Genomic DNA, 16,464 nt, shown 5'->3' with positions numbered 1-16,464 from the left:
AGTAAATGCCGCTTGGAAAGAATACTTCTTTAGGAGCAGTGACTGTCGTGAGAACTTAGATTGACAGCCACTTCACTTCTGATTTTTTTAGCACATAGAATGTTCTCTCAGAAATTTTCTTAGAAGAATTATGACATCTCTAAAATTTAAAAAAAATTCTGTATAAAAAGTTTCAGCATTATATGAGTAAATATGGCATACGTTGTCCAAAGCTTTACTTACTTGCATCGCCTTTACAATTTCAACGCAGGCCAATTCCACGGCAAGCAGAGAAATGAGGACGAGTGCAGCACCCCTGGCGGGCCTGTTTCTCGCAGTCGTTCTCACTGCCTCGGCCGACGATGCATTCGTCGAGAGGCAGACCACGGAAGGCATGGTTCGCGGCAACGTGGTCCGTGCCCTGGGCAAGACCATCGAAGAGTACCGCGGCATTCCGTTCGCCGAGCCGCCTGTGGGAAGGCTCCGGTTTCGGCCTCCACTTCCCAAAAGACCTTGGGAGGGCACCTTGGATGCTACCGCTGGAAACACAGCCTGTCCTCAGGTGGGAGACACATGACTACCGTTGCTTGACATGTGACCTCGCGAAGAGAGAGTGGGAGGCGCACCAACTTAAACTCACATTTTAGGAAAGCCCACTTAAGGCGAAGAAGAGAATGAAACAAATACGTGCAGTGCAAGACGCAAGGTAAGCGTAACACCTAAACGGAAATTCGCAATGTTGCAGCGCAACGTTATAAACCTAATGATGCCAAGTTTAATTGGGTCAGCGAAGTGACAGCGATAGCGCATCAAACGCGCATGGTCTCGTCGCCTGTAGTAGCTGTTTGGTTTCTTTGTTAAGAGGAATCAGGAAAGGATCAGCCGTTCCGTAATATTTCAATGTAACGCACGAGGTCTATGAGGTCGCCTCGGAGATTTTAAACCGAGACTGCTCAAGTATCGATTTCCAGTTATTATGATATGCGAGCCGAATATGACCTTCGAAATTTAGACTGTCTGGTTACGAACAATTCGCGTCTGAGACAAGTGGAAATCCTAGCAAAGTCTTACTATGCGTGCGATGTGACCTCACGTACTCGCTAAACCAAATACCGGTGCACAACAGCAACGAGTACGTTTCTATAACACTGAAGCTAAAGCGCCGCACAATCTCGGTCATCGGTGGCTATATTTCTCCCAGGGGAAGATTTGACGCTGGACACCTGAAACTTGTCCTCTTCCAGGTCGTGTCCTAATGAGGACACGACCTGGAAGGGCGCTACTTGAAGAAATAGGCATAGAAAGTAACAACCAAACCAACAAAGGAGAATTATTAACAGAATTGCAAGCGGGACTACGAGAAAAAATTAAGACCACCCCGTTCCCTAGGAACATGCACCCGACACATAACCTCGAGAGACGGAAGGCAAGAGCCAAGGCACTCCTTCAAGACATAGATCAACATAAGCAGCAGGCGGTATTCGTTGACGCTGCCTGGGTTAAAAATAAGGATGCATATACCTCCGTTGTTGTAGACACTCAAGGTAACATACGGGATGCCATCACCGTCTATACAAAGGACCCAACAGTAGCAGAACAAGTAGCCATCGCCTTAGCCATCCGGGCAAATCGGTGGACACATATTTACAGTGACTCTAGAACAGCCATACGCAACTTTACTAACGGATATGTGACACGGATAGCAACCAAGTTACTAGACAAGGTCAACAGTGAGAGGATCGAAATTCGCTGGTTTCCTGCACATCTGGGGGTGGTGGACGGAACTCGGAGAAACCTCAATGAGGTGGCAAATGAAGCAGCACGAGGACTTTCTAGCCGTGCTCTTCAAGACCGAGCAGCTTACACTTCACATGGGGAACACAGGGATCGATTATTAACATATAACGAAATCACGAAACATTATTATTTAAGCAGACGGGAATACCCATTGCCACACGGTAAACTTTGCAGAGCCCAAGCGGTCACATTACGTTTGCTACAGACAAGGACATACCCAAGTCTATATTTTATTAACAGGATCTATCCGGAGAGGGAAATTCAAACCAATTGTAATAATTGCAATGGCATCATTACTCTTGACCATATGCTTTGGCAGTGCCCTGCGGTCTTCGCAGACTGTGACAAGGAACAAGAATGGTGGCGGCAAATGCTACGAAGTGAATCACTCTCTGACCAATTACGGGCAGTCCAGAAGGCCCGCGATGCGGCTGAAGGGCTCAGCCTGACAGTCCCAACGTGGGAGCGGCCCGCGTCAACCCAGGGTTGACCTTCAGGACTCAATAAAGTTCTCCATACCATACCATACCACACCTGAAACTTGTTCTTGACTCCAGCCAATGACCTCATGTTATCGTAGGTGACTTCAACGCACACCACCATCTTTGGGGTAGCCGGGCCATAAACACTCGAGGAAGACAGCTTCTTGACTTCACAAACAGCAATGGTCTTGACATCCTAAACGACGGCTCACCAACATATTTGCGAGGCACAACGTACAGCAGCTGTCTCGATTTAGCTATCGCTTCACGATGCCTTTCGTCTTCTGCTGCCTGGTGCACAGATGCTGAAACGTACGGCAGTGACCATCTATCTACTTATGTACAATTGAGATGGTTCACGAGACTCCCTAATCCTCATGCACAACGCACTGACTGGGATGCCTTAAAAAATTAAATTATAGGGTTTTACGTGCCAAAACCAGTTCTGATTATGAGGCACGCCGTAGTGGGGGACTCCGGAAATTTGGACCACCTGGGATGCCTTTCAAAACAAACTGGAAGAGTCCTGCTGCTGTATAACTTCTCCGCAAGAGATCGAAGAGCGAATTACAGCAGCAATGCACGCAACAACAGACATCGTCGCAACATCACATTCCAGAACATCCGTTGATGTTGTATATGAGCATCTCCGGGCAGTCCGTCGTCGCGCCGAGAGGAAATACAGGCGAAGTAAATTGATATCAGACTTGAGGACGTCACGTCGTGTGCAAACGAAAATTCAAAGACGCTTAGAAAAGCTCGACAGACAGCGTTGGAGGTCCTTTTGCAGCAGCCTGGACCCAAGAAAACCATTGTCCACGATATGGCATGTTGTACGAGCCTTGCCATCTACTCCACAACAACGACGTCCCTTCCGAGCTCTGGCTATCAATCAGATGCGCAGTGAGAAGGAGATCGCGGAAGATTTCTGCTTACATCTCTCCGGCTCTACAACAGTGGTATCTCCATTGTTCAGGTGCGCTCCTCCAACAGTGGACGATCGTCTCGACCTTCCATTCACGCTACAAGAGCTACGTGCTGCGCTCTCTTCTTCAATACACTCAAGTGCGCCAGGGCCTGATGGCATTACCTATTCTACCCCACGCCATCTGGGCCCTCGAGCGACTGAGGAGCTTCTCGCTTTATATAATCTCTCTTGGGCCTCGGAAACTGTGCCTGCACATTGGAAGACAAGCACGATCGTGGCATTATTGAAGCCAGGAAGTCACTCCATGATATGCTTTCCTACAGACCAGTGGCGCTTGCCAGTTGTATAGGAAAAACCATGGAACGGATGGTTTTGATGCGCCTAGAATGGTTTTTGGAGAAGCGTAATATATATCCAGACGCGATGACAGGTTTCCGAAAGGGTAGGTCGTCAATCGACAGCGTTATTGATCTAGTAACGACTGTTGAACATCAGAAACGTCGCCGTCGATTGACGGCTGCTGTCTTTCTGGATATCAAGGGTGCATTTGACAATGTTCTACATGATGCAATTTTAAATGCCCTTGAAGAATATGGCATTGGTGGCCGTATGCTTCAGTGGATAGCCAGCTATCTTCGAGAGAGAACGATATTTATGACAACTCTAGACGGTCATACAAGGAACCATCCTGTCTACCGTGGGGTGCCTCAAGGAGGTGTACTGAGCCCAACCTTATTTAATGTTGTTCTCGCTCGACTCGTCAAAGAACTCATAGGCGCAGTCTCGGTCTCTGTGCACGCAGATGACATCTGTATATGGACCACGAGCTTAACGCGCTTACAAGTACAAACGAAGCTACAGCGTACAGTGTCAATAACGTCGCAATACCTAAATAGTCGTGGACTTCATCTCTCACCGACTCAGAGTGCCGCCATGGCATTTACGCGGAAGTCAATGGCCTGCTACCCCGTCATGATTGATGGCAAGATTATACCTTCGGTAACCCACTATAAGTTTCTCGGAGTCACCATCGACCGTGACTTATCTTGGTCGAAACACATCTCTGCATTGAGAAAAAAGCTGGACAGCTTTGCACAAATCATACGACATATGTCTGGAAAATCGTGGGGGCCATCCCAATCATCTCTTCTGCAGCTCTACCAGGCACTTTTTGTTGGATACCTCTGCTACAGCGCACCTGTACTTTCTGGGATTAGTTCATCTGCCCTCCGCACACTTGAAGGCACTCAGGCTCGCGCACTAAGAATTTGCCTAGGGCTACCACAATGTACTTCCACATGGCGCACTATTGCAGAGGCATGCGCATGCCCAGCTCGAGTGTATCTGCAACATGAGCCAATGCGAGTGCATTTAAGGCTACTGACAAGGCATAGGAATCATTCACTGACAAATGTCACAAGTATACGGCCTGACGCCGCCTACTCAGGAGCCGTATTGTCGCAACGGGATCTACTGCCGTCGGACTTCGCACCACATGGCATACCGGAAGATCCACTCTTAACGACGGCAAAGCCGACGGTGAAAATCTCAATCCCCGGAATAACAAAAAAGTCGAAAATGCCGCTTGCGGGTCTCAAACATTTCGCGTTATCCTACATTGCTTACAAGTACGGATATACCGAACATGTTTTTGCAGATGGCTCTGTTACACAGACCTCTTCCGCGGCAGCTTACACGGTGTCTCCAAAGGGGATTACACAGCGGTTGAAGATAGGACACAAAACATCGTCTACAGCAGCTGAGTTGACCGGTATTCGAGAAGCAGTCCGCTGCGTAGTACAACAAAACCTCGCTAACTGGACAGTGTTCTGCGACTCGAAACCGGCGCTGCAACTCATAAGCAATTATATGAATCCCAGAAGCACATATAGCCCTCTAATCTACGACATCATGGCTCTGCTTACTGAGGCGTCTCAATCCGGACATACCATTGCACTGCAGTGCATTCCCAGCCACTGTGGAATAGCCGGAAATGAGCAGGTTGACGCGGAAGCAAAAATGGCGCACACTGACGGGAAGATTATAAAACTTCCCTTTTGCCGTTACGACATCAACGCCTTGCTACACAACTCCATCAAAACGTCTATGGAGCGACAATGGGACAACCCCGAACATCGACAAGAGCGCCTCTATAGACTTGACGCCGGTTTGCGATTCCGACTTCCACTTCGGATGCGGAGAGGCCAGAAAACACTTATCCATCGATTACGGCTTGGTGTGGCGTACACTCGCAAATACCTTCACAAGATTGGACGAGAACGGGACCCTGATTGTAGCGTCTGTCACACTCCCGAGACAATAGAACACATACTTTGCGTGTGCCCTCAATATGCGACCGAGCGAAGGACACTAAAACGTAGTGTTGACTGTTTGAACTCCCGCCCCTTTTCGGAAGCCAAGGTTTTAGGCGCATGGAGAAGCGTTGATCATGCCCAGCGCACCATAACATCACTTTTGAACTTTATGTGTGAGACGGGCTTAGACGGTCGTCTCTAGGAACTGTGCAGTGTGCAGTGCGCGAAATGTGTTTGTGGGATGACATTCTGTGTGGACAACACTACTCCTGCGTGTAGTGTGTGAAAAGTGCACAACCGCGTATTGGACAACGTGTGTAAATAGTAGCTCATTGTACGATATCATGATCACCTGTCACCTACCTCTCTGTATCTCCCACTTCCCCTTACCCCAGTGAGGAGTAGCAGGCTAGAGACACGCTCTCCAGGCCGACCTCTCCTCCCTTCTCTTCATTAAAATCTACTCTCTCTCTTGTTAAGAGGAAGAGGGCCATGTCTGTTGCTTGCCGATGGCACGATGTTGACGAGAAGTCTATGCACTGATAAGCGTGCCACACATTTCAATATATTTCACCTTTCTATGCCGGTTGTCACTGGGGCACACAGCCATTCGGGATGACCGGCAAAAAATGGCCAGATACCCAGTGGCCAAACCTTTACATTCACATACGCGCATAGTTGCCTATACCCAGGGACGGATATCCAGAGGCACACAACAAGTAGCCGAAGTTCCTGTCTACAAGTCGAGGAAACACTGAATTGCTAACGACGGCCAAGACGCAAAGAAAGCTTCGGTTTTTAATATATCAGTGCCCCTCCCCCAGCTAAAGTGGATAATGTCCTAAACTTTACTTTCGTCAGTCATTCGTCAACCTAAGCGTAAATGTAATTGAAATAAGCAAGAAAATAATGGCTAACCACGTCGCCACCGAATACTCTATTCAAATATAATATTCAGAGCTTGATTTACTATTGCTGTTAATGGACGACGAACAGAGAGAGAGCGCGAGAGAGAGAGAACGTTATTATCGTCGCAAGGGTAATGGCTGGATCACATAGTCCAGGTCTCCAAGGCCATGGCGATGTTGCGGGCCCACCAGACCAGCGCCTGCAGAACCTGCGGGTACCCTTTTCTTAGCACAGCCTCCCAGCTGTCCAGGTTTAGGATAGAGTTGGTGTAAGGTTTGTGCCCAGGCGGTGGGAGCTAGCACTTCACCCTTGCGTAAAATAACGTCGCGATGCCCCTACAGCCCGGACAACGGGGACAGTATAATGTGGGATGGAGGGCATGTAACAGGGATAGGTTGGGGGAGGCCTTGGCTTGCCACCACTTCAGCCTTACAGCCACCACTCAAGAGAGAAAAAGCTAGGACTTGCTTGACTAGCTCTCTCCTCCACGAACGAAAATACATTTTCATTCTTGAACTTGCAGCATTAGCATCAGGAAGACATTCATAACGAAACTTGAAACATTAAAACAAAATAACTCCACCAATGCAAAGCCCTTTTCTGTGTAACTGTAGAGCCATGATATGGGTTCATCATCTCGGTGTAGATTTATACAAGATGTAAACGCAGGCAGAAGGTATATCTATCACCAGTACAGTTTTTTCGAGCAAAGCACTTACCTTAGCTCGCAGAATTGGAGTGTCAAGTCCACCATTAAGCTCCACGACTTGTGACCACTACAATGAAAACATGGGTCACCCAAGTGCCACCGAATGCATTGACTGATTTCTTTTTCTATTTTTTTACATATGGACTGCCAATACAGGTGCTGTTGGAAGGAATCACACTGAGCAGCAACCCAAGCTTCACAGAAGACTGCCTCCAGCTGAACGTATGGGTCCCAGAGGTCGGAACTACCCCGGGCTCGAGTCGGTCTGTGCTTGTATGGATCCACGGAGGATCATTCACCTTAGGCAGCGCGAATATGGGGAACACTAGCGGAGTCTTGCTCGCTGCACTCGGCGATGTAGTGGTCGTCTCCATGAATTACCGTCTTGGCATCCTGGGCTTCATGAACGCGAACTCTCCGGAGGCGCCAGGCAATGTTGGCCTCATGGATCAGAACATGGCTCTAAAGTGGGTGCAGCGGAACATAGCACATTTCGGAGGTGACCCCGAGCAAGTGACTTTGTTCGGTGAGAGCGCAGGCTCAATGAGTGTGCACGCGCAAATTATGTCGCCATTAAGCAAAGGCCTCTTTAAGAGGGCAGTCTTGATGAGCGGCACAATGTACAGCCTGGACACGTGGGACACTGTTCCGGAAAGCATGGTCAAGGCCGACAAGGTCGCTAACGTTATTGGCTGCTCTAACGGTGGAACAATCGAGCTGTCATCGAAGGCAGAAGAAATCGTAGACTGCATGAGAAACAAATCCGCCGATGAGCTCGTCAAGGCTTCTCAGAAGATAGCTGCACCAAAGTTTGCCCCATTTGCGCCTACTTACCACGACGAGTTCCTCCCCAGAAATCCATTTTTGGCCCTGAAGCGCGGTTTCTTCTCATCTGTGGACGTCTTAGCTGGCGTAACTTCAGACGAAGGAGCTGCGTTGCTCCAGTTCCCGTTGGTCCCCGAGCTTCTGGTGGAAGACCTTCAAGGTTCTCCGCCAGAGGAGCTTATTAAGTCTCTTCGCAGTGCATTATGGCGAGTGCTTAAAGATGACATACTTGATATCTTAGAAACATACACCAAAGAAGCCGCAAAGGACGACAACAACGCACTGAGACGCCAATACATCGACTACTTGTCGGACAGATTGTTCAACTGTCCCTTGCAGTTCTTCGCAGAAAATCACAGCGAGAAAGGCAACAAGGTTTTCACGTATGTGTTCGATCACAAGCCGGCAACGTTTCCACCGCCTGAGTGGATGGGAGCGCCCCACGGCACTGACGTAGCCTTCACGTTTGGTCACCCCTACGCAGCAAATCCTGATTCTCCGGACGGTCGCACGGCTGAGGCTTTTATTCGAATCCTGGCCAGCTTCAGCCGAAATGGGTGCGTAGCTTTCCTTCTATTTATATACCAAAGAATAAATGGACTCGGCAGAAACGTTTCTTGATAATTAATGTGCTGGCGCTATAAATAAAACCAAAGTTACCATGCGAAACCATGAGAAGTGTGCATCGTCGCATAATTAGAATCGCAGATTGTGTGCGAATACCAATTATTAGAGTTGTACTCTCATCAAACACAGTAAAGAACACATAAATCTACTTTAAGCAACGGGAACGCGTGGAACATATAGAATTTATATGGCAACCTGTCACGAATAACAGCAATGGCACATTGATTCACCTAATGTTTAACATACGCGCCAACCTTTGTACTGACGCTTTGAACGCTGAAAAGTCAATGATCGTGTATAAATTACCGTATGGTCTCTCAGCAAAAAAGGGTATCCGATATCATGGAAGAACGCTGATAATAATTGAGTAACTTCGCGCTGACTACTTTATTGACAAATTTATTTAGGAACCTACGAGAGAATAGTACATCACTGTCCGCAGAGGTGAAAAAAAGGTTAGGTCTCTGAGGAATATCATGCAAAGTATTTCATGGTGAACATTGATACACCCCGCTTCCCACATTTACAATCTCCAAAAATGATTAAAACGCACGAAGTGAAATGGCCAAAGGCAATGCTGAAATCAAGGCGCTAAAAATACAAATTCTCTGCCAACACAAAAAGAATAAATCACTAAACATCCAACTGTCGAAGTGCTAAGTTAATAAGTATGTTTTGTTTACGTTTTGTGAACGGAAGTTGACAAGCCTCACTCAATTTGTACAGGGCTTCATTCTGAATGGTTTCAATGTCATTTTTTGCTTGCCAATAAGTGGAGCAGATGGAAGGGTATTTAATTTTCGCAACAGCCACTTGAAATTTTTAACGAAGTTCCAGTGGCACCACGGAAGTTACAGCTTTCTCAATAGCAACAGTAACCGCAAGAGTAGGACTGTGCGACTTGCCCTGATGCTCTGCGATTTCCGTATTTCATTATTACACACACCGAACGCTAGAGAAGACATGAGGATGGCGTTTACCTGCATTTTCTGAATTTGATTGATATGCGTGTGCAGAAGCAGTAGGGCGGCAAAAGCGTTTTAATTCATTGGATTCTTAATGCTCCTGCAGTCTAGAAATAAAGGCCGCAGTAATCGACTTCAGAAAGTTGAAACTGTGAAGAGCTACGCTTACGAGCTAACTCAGCGATCTCTGCGTTGAAATTAAGACTAACCTGCAACGAGGACAACGTGGTAGTACAAAAAAACGTGCTGGAGGACTTCTACCATAAGTATGGCTTCTACCACGTTTGACGATACTATAGTAGTAGCTGCATGAAATCATTAAGGAGTTTTGGAAATAATGCATGCACGTGTACTTACATTTCCACTTCACAATGCTCTGCTTGAGTTCGTTTGTCCTACTTCTATTCATCATTGGCGCGCTTTGGCAGTGGCGCACCGACGGGGGGGGGATTCGGGGGTTGGAACCCCCCCCCCCCCCTGAGGCCGACTTAACCCCCCCCTCTTGTTTAACGCCTTTTCTTTCCTTACGCATTTGAGTACTGCAACTAAGATGTAAGACGCGCAATCGTCTGCACACTCGCAAAAAGCGCTTTTTTTTTGACAATTTCCCGTGAAGAAGTCGAAATTAGTGCTGTTAAAATGGTATTGGCAAACTGTCAACCCCCCCCCCTGGCAGAGATCCTGGGTGCGCTACTGCGCTTTGGCCATATCTGACTCTTGCGTCGCTAAGCACTTTACATCATCATCCTTTTATTCATCGTTTTGCTTCGTCCTCTCGTCATTTCAGTTAGCTTGTTATCATCCTCTGAAGTTCCTTTCGCTTGTCTAACATCAGAATAACCAGTTCATTCCTAGATATCATGCCGGGTAATGCTTCTAGACACATTTTGGGCTTATGTGAGTGATAATTCCAGTTTATGATATTTGCATCCGTTTTTTCACATGTCTAGCTGTCATCTTCTAAGAGCATTTGTCCACAACTGCAATATTTCGTAAAGAATATTTGACTCGTATCTGTATCGACGGCCACTTCCCTACCCCTCTTTTCGCTACCCCTCATTTGTCATCCTAAGGTATAATTTATTACTTCCTTAAGATTCACTGAGAGACATCTTATACTAAGCACTGATAATGATCTTTCATTGCCTTGTTAAAATGAATATCTACAAACAGCATATCTTTGGCTACTGGTGTTAAAAACGAAAAAAAAATATTGAGAATTATGTACAATGTCACCAGGTCACGAAACCTGTAGTATATTAGCTGCCATACCTGCGTCTATCAGGGCGTTGCTTTCCGCACAATCATGCACTTATTTGGTTTCTCCTAATGTATGTGGTTTCTCCTCATGCACTTATTTGGTTTCTCCTAATCTCCTAAGTTACGTTTATTTGACAATGGATGCTTCTGTGCAAAACAATTGGCAAAATGTTGTATTTTCAACAGGATTCCGGAACTTCCCAACAACGAGACATGGCCACAATACAGCAAGGACTTGCCAAGCACGATCGTTATCAAGAACGGCCAATTTAACGATACACAGGGATTCCGCTCTACCTACTGTGAACGCTGGAGACCTCTGTATTAAATGTGCCACTGACGTTTGCCATTACTGCTATACACTATTGGTTTAATAAATGTAGATTTACACGGCATTAACCATGATAGAAAGAATCATATAGCTCAGGTTCACCTCTCAGCTTTTTCTGCAAATAAAATGCACCCAACTAACCTCATAGAGCAAGGCGCCCACTAAGAAGGAACGTCTAACAGTCAGACAACATTCCAACACCCATTTACTGTTGATTCTTCGTTTTAAAAAAGTTGATTGACCCTTCTTTCGAAAGGATTGGTCATACAACGAAACTGAAACGTGTATCCAAACGTGCAGAGACAGATTTGTTGCACATTCGCAAATACAAGCCTCCAGATGGGCAAAGTATTTTTATTATTTGCAGTTTCGCCCTGCCGCCATGGTTACTTATTGGCTATGGTGTTTGGCTGCTAAGGACGAGGTCGCGAGATCAGATCCTAGCCACGGCGGCCGAATTTCGATGGGTGTGAAATCCGAAACCCCCTTATACTTGAATTTAGGTGCACGTTAAAGAACCTCAGGTGGTTCAAATTATTCCGAAGCCCCCATTATGGCGTGCCTCATAATCAGATGAAAGGTTTTGTAAGCAATACCCCGTAATTAAATTTTTATTGCGATAGCAATTATATGGACACTTCCACCGGATTTCTGCCGTCGTCGTCGCCGTCGCCGTGAGGTTCCGGATAGATAAAATCTTCGCCGCGCGCCGTATGCCCGAGCGGAAGCGTGCGGGGACGCACGCTGTCACGGAGAGCGAACGCACTCAATCTTCCACGCGCAAGCAAGGAAGCGGGAAGCGAGCGCCGGAGGGAGCGGGGGGGGGGGGGGGCATTTCTACTCTGCTAACAACCGCGCTCGTCGCTCGCTCGCACCGTCTCTTATCTCCACACGGCTCTGACCTTTATGCGCTGTGCAATCGCCGCTCAGTTTCCGTTGAAGCGATAGACCGCACGTACCTTCGCCCGCTGCGGCGTATATGCGCTTGCTGCCAGCGTTTTGACAGTCGTTGTCTGCAGTCATTCAGTGTGATCTATTCATGTTTGTTTGTGCGCGCTCACACCACAGTTAGTAATAGTCGGGCCACATTTTCCAACGCACACTACACATGCAATGCTGCCCGGATCGGCAGTGCAGCGCTACAGGTGTGTCCCTTCGAACGCGCTGCCCACGGGCAGCGCTTCTCATCAACACCACCGTTCCACACGCGCCTTCTCGTGGTCATCGAGTCTCTCTTCATGTCGGTCTACTTACGCCGCAGCACACCTGCTTACTTAATCAGCTCATGTTTACTACAATTCCTATTGCTACCAAAGCCGCTCACCTTACTTCGTATGACATTGCTGTGTTGCTATCGCATTCATTGCTTCACCCTTAGGGCGAAACTGTGACATTTTTTTACAGTTTCGCTCGAAGGTCGAAGCAAAAACATCGGTAACAAGCAAACGAGGCCTGTGCTGCTGCGCAGCATGAACAGCCCCCTAGAGCTACCAGGTATTATAGGTACACACCAGGTGACGGTGAATGCGTATGTAGCGAAACTGCGGGATTAGAACTCCAGTGGAATTACACTTAAGCGCCCATACACATCTTCAAAGATGAGCAGACGCACGTAATTGGTGTGGGCCACCGCGACGCCACCAATAGGGGACAGTTGTCTGAGATCATCCTCTAAAATAGGCAGGATCCATTCCACTCTGTCAAGGTGGATGACCAGCGAAGCTGCAGCACATCTCCCAGGGTTAGACAATGGTACTTCTAATTATTTTCATAATTTGGTAATGGTAGTGACGATAGCTTTGTGATTTCTGTGATATACACTGATTGGTTTGGTTAGAGCCTTAAACAGGTCCTTGGCCAAAGTTGAATCTCTACACGACCCTTACTGAGTAGTTGAGTGACTTGGATTAGTGCGGCAAATCAAACCGGTAATAACAGCATGAATTGACTCCACAGTACATCCACTGCGCATGTTCGACTTTGTTGTACCCATCGTAAGTGTGCTAATAAAGCAGCGCATCGTGCCTGCATGAACTGGTGTATTTCGTGCAATAAAGTTATCTTGCAAGAGCTGCTGCTGCGTGCACGTAGGTTACTACAGTGGCGACGAGACACGGTTGAGCCCTTGCTCGGCAGACGTTCGCATCGGCGAGTTTCAACTAAAGGGCAACTCTTCATGGGAAGATTACGTCAAGCATATAGAGTTATGCTGCGCAGCCAACAAGCTCCAGGAAGATACCGACAACAGGTCAGCATTGCTGAGCTGCTGTGGGGAGGACACCTACTCTTTTATAGCTGCCTTTGTCAAGCTTCTTCGACCGCCGATCGCTGTCTACCTGTCCATCGTCCTTGCCGTGAAGAACCACGTTAACCCGAAGCCATCTGATCTGTATTCGTGGTACGGGTTCTCGAAACGAGATCAGCATGACGGTGAATCTGTCACAGATTACGTTACAGTCTTGCGTAAACTAGCCGAGAACTGCAGATTCAGCGGCAAGCAGCTTCCTCTTGACATAATGCTGAGGGACTGGTTAGTTTTTCGAATCTCCGACAGCGTAGTGCAGCAGCGCTTCTTGGCCGAGAAGACTCCGAATTTTGAGACTGCCCACGATCTAGCAGTGACAGCCGAGTCTGCTGCAAAACATCAGAGTTATGGGCAGTTAGCGTCAGGAAGGCCCAGATATAACAGCCGAAGTGGACATGCAACGTAGGAAGCAGCGTAACAAAAGGGCCAAATGAGAAGGAGTCAGGCTAGCATTTGGAACGGCGGTGTTTTCGGTGCTTGGCCAAACATGCTGCGTACAATTGCAAGTTCAAAATCGCAGTACGCATCAACTGTTCTGGGAAAGGGCATTTAGCCAAGGCATGCCGGAAGAAAAAAGTGGGCAATTTAACCATCATTTGGAAAATCTCTCAAGGTCAGTGCAAATTGAGTATGATGACTTGCTAAGTATTATCCAAGTGACCAGCGGTTGCCCCAAGATTATCGTAAGCATTGGCGGCGAAAGAGTGCCCACTGAAGTGGATCATGGAGCAGCTAGATCGATTATCAACCAAAATGCGCTCTGGTGACTTAAGGTGGCAACGAGCAGTAAGCTTAAAGAAGCAGACAGTCAGCTCGCAACCTGGATCAAGGAAGGACTGGTCGTCGTCGGAAAAGCCACAGTTCCCGTCAAGTTCAACGAGCAAGACCTCCAGCTGCCGCTACTCGTTGTAGGGAACGATGGTAGTACACCTTCCGCCCAGGAATGGTTGAAGGCTTTCAACATCAATGTAACTGAGCTGTACCAGTATGCTGATGACATGACACTAATCCTGGCTGGAACAAGCTATGATAGAGAGCTGTTCTTGATGCAGCGGAAAATATATAAAATTATGGCATGGTTTAGTAATTTCGTCTATCTTAACAAACAAAAAAACTCACTGAACTTGTTTCCATAGTCCTGACAGGAAAATTACTGTGTCATCCAAGCTTTATATGCAGAGTGATGAGCGCACCAACTGTATATGTAATAACATAGCCCTTTCTAAAAAGTGAAGTACTTAGGACTGCTTTTTGACGAACACTTTTCGTGGACGTGCCGCATCGAATACATTTCAAAGAGATTAAGAACAGTTTCTGCAATCATATCCAGATTAAGATCCGTCTGCAGTATAGCATTGCGTAGAACAATTGACAAATTACTTGGTGAATAAATTCTGAGATATGGTGCAACAGTCTTTGGGTGGTCTGCGCAGTACAAGCTGAAGGTTTCGAAATGTGCACATTAAAGTGTGAAGCCTGCATCGATGGCCACAGGGGTAGTGTCATCACGGCTCACCCATGCAAGGTGCGTGCTCGTGAGCTTCTCGATATTAACACCTGTACTTTTTTATCTTTCACCGATGACTGGTTTTTCACCGGCTAACAAATGTAAAACGTTATCGCTCGGCACGGGACGCGCCTGCACGTAGTTTTGTCGTTCACAGTTTTGCTACTGAATTACTGACTGTCACTACCACGTGACATTATCACACTTGGATGTGCCTGGAGGCATTTCCACTGTAGAAATCACAATCATGTATTTCGTTTGTACGGCATAGAGAGCCCTACAGTCGGTGGCATTGTCCTCTTGCGAGTCGAGGGTGTATGGTTGTACAAACTTTTTGTACTTTGTGTATAAGTCAACGCCTCCTGCTCGTTAGTTATTGTCTTGTTCACAAATAATTCCAGTACACCCATCGGCTTGATACAATGCATCTTGATTTATTAATTTTATTATTATTATTATTATTATTATTATTATTATTATTATTATTATTATTATTATTATTATTATGAAAAGTTATTTGTACGGCCGCTCGCAGGTGATAGCTGTATCGAAGTGTTCATATTTCAATATGCAGATAATACTTTGGTTTTAACAAAACATGTTTGTTACTCAAAAGCCATTGATTTACTTCAAGAGAGTGTATGATGCAATAGCCTGTTTTGCTAACAAATGTTTGTCACTAAACAAGAAAAAAAATTGTGTGTTTTATAAATCGGCTTAAAACAACTGTTACAAATTTACCACTCTTTCTGCACTGTCCTAATTGCCAATTATGTCAGTGTGTCCCTGTAAAACATGTAAACTCTAATAAATACTTTGATGTTTTCTGCGGCAGTGACCTCTCATGGAATTGTAATATATTTGCGGCAGGCTCTGAAGTGTTTCCTCGCTACTTTTTAAAATTAGATCCATTGTTCTGATGCCTGTAAAAATCACTATCGCGCAGGCTTTAGCATACAGTGGCTTACGTTATGGCATTACATTGTTCGGGTTTTGCTCTTGATGGCAGTGTCGAATTGATAAAATTCTGAATAATATATTAAATCTATTCCATATAACTCTTCCTCGGCTGACAATGTCAACTTGTTTATACGTCTGGGTCTTCCGTCATTTCAAACATTCTTCACTCACACGGTTGTGTTAAAACATTCCTGGAACCCCAATTTCAAACAAGATTATATTGCTCCCACTGCCCTACGGAAAACATTGCGTTTTATAGTGCCCCACTGCAACACAACATTTGGCAAAGCTAGCAGGCATGCGTATCTTCCAAGAATATTCAATGACCTACGTGATCGTATATTTACTGCAGCCACAAAACGAAACTTGAAAAAATTGATGAAGGCATTATAATCTACGTGTAATACTAAATATTGTTGTGTTTTCTCTTTGTGTTGTTTCTTGTCCTTCTGTGTCACTGATTTAAGAGAGTTTTTGTGTTATTTATACTTCATTTTGTTGTTGTTATGAGCTTCACCAACTTTTTATTGCTGTACATGTGGCCATCTCGTTTCTGCTTGCCGAC

At 46.3% G+C, this 16,464-nt stretch overlaps 1 protein-coding gene across 1 annotated transcript; it reads left to right on the top strand.

The window, feature by feature from the left end:
* Positions 1-256: 256 nt before the first annotated feature.
* LOC119461885 (cholinesterase 2-like) lies at positions 257-11,138 on the top strand. Its single transcript, XM_037723253.2, has 3 exons — positions 257-541; positions 7,276-8,501; positions 10,983-11,138. The coding sequence occupies exons 1-3, from the start codon at positions 275-277 to the stop codon at positions 11,122-11,124; spliced, it is 1,635 nt and encodes a 544-aa protein (XP_037579181.1). The 5' UTR covers positions 257-274; the 3' UTR covers positions 11,125-11,138.
* Positions 11,139-16,464: the final 5,326 nt, after the last annotated feature.

This window comes from Dermacentor silvarum, chromosome 8, assembly GCF_013339745.2.
Source record: "Dermacentor silvarum isolate Dsil-2018 chromosome 8, BIME_Dsil_1.4, whole genome shotgun sequence".
Lineage (NCBI taxonomy): Eukaryota > Metazoa > Arthropoda > Arachnida > Ixodida > Ixodidae > Dermacentor > Dermacentor silvarum.
This window is presented reverse-complemented; position numbering and strand designations above follow the sequence as displayed.

Coding starts and splice junctions, on each gene's coding strand:
- LOC119461885 (XM_037723253.2), top strand. CDS start 275: ATGAGGACGAGTGCAGCACCCCTGGCGGGCCTGTTTCTCGCAGTCGTT. Junction 542..7,275: donor GAAACACAGCCTGTCCTCAG/GTGGGAGACACA, acceptor CTGCCAATACAG/GTGCTGTTGGAAGGAATCAC. Junction 8,502..10,982: donor GCCAGCTTCAGCCGAAATGG/GTGCGTAGCTTT, acceptor TATTTTCAACAG/GATTCCGGAACTTCCCAACA.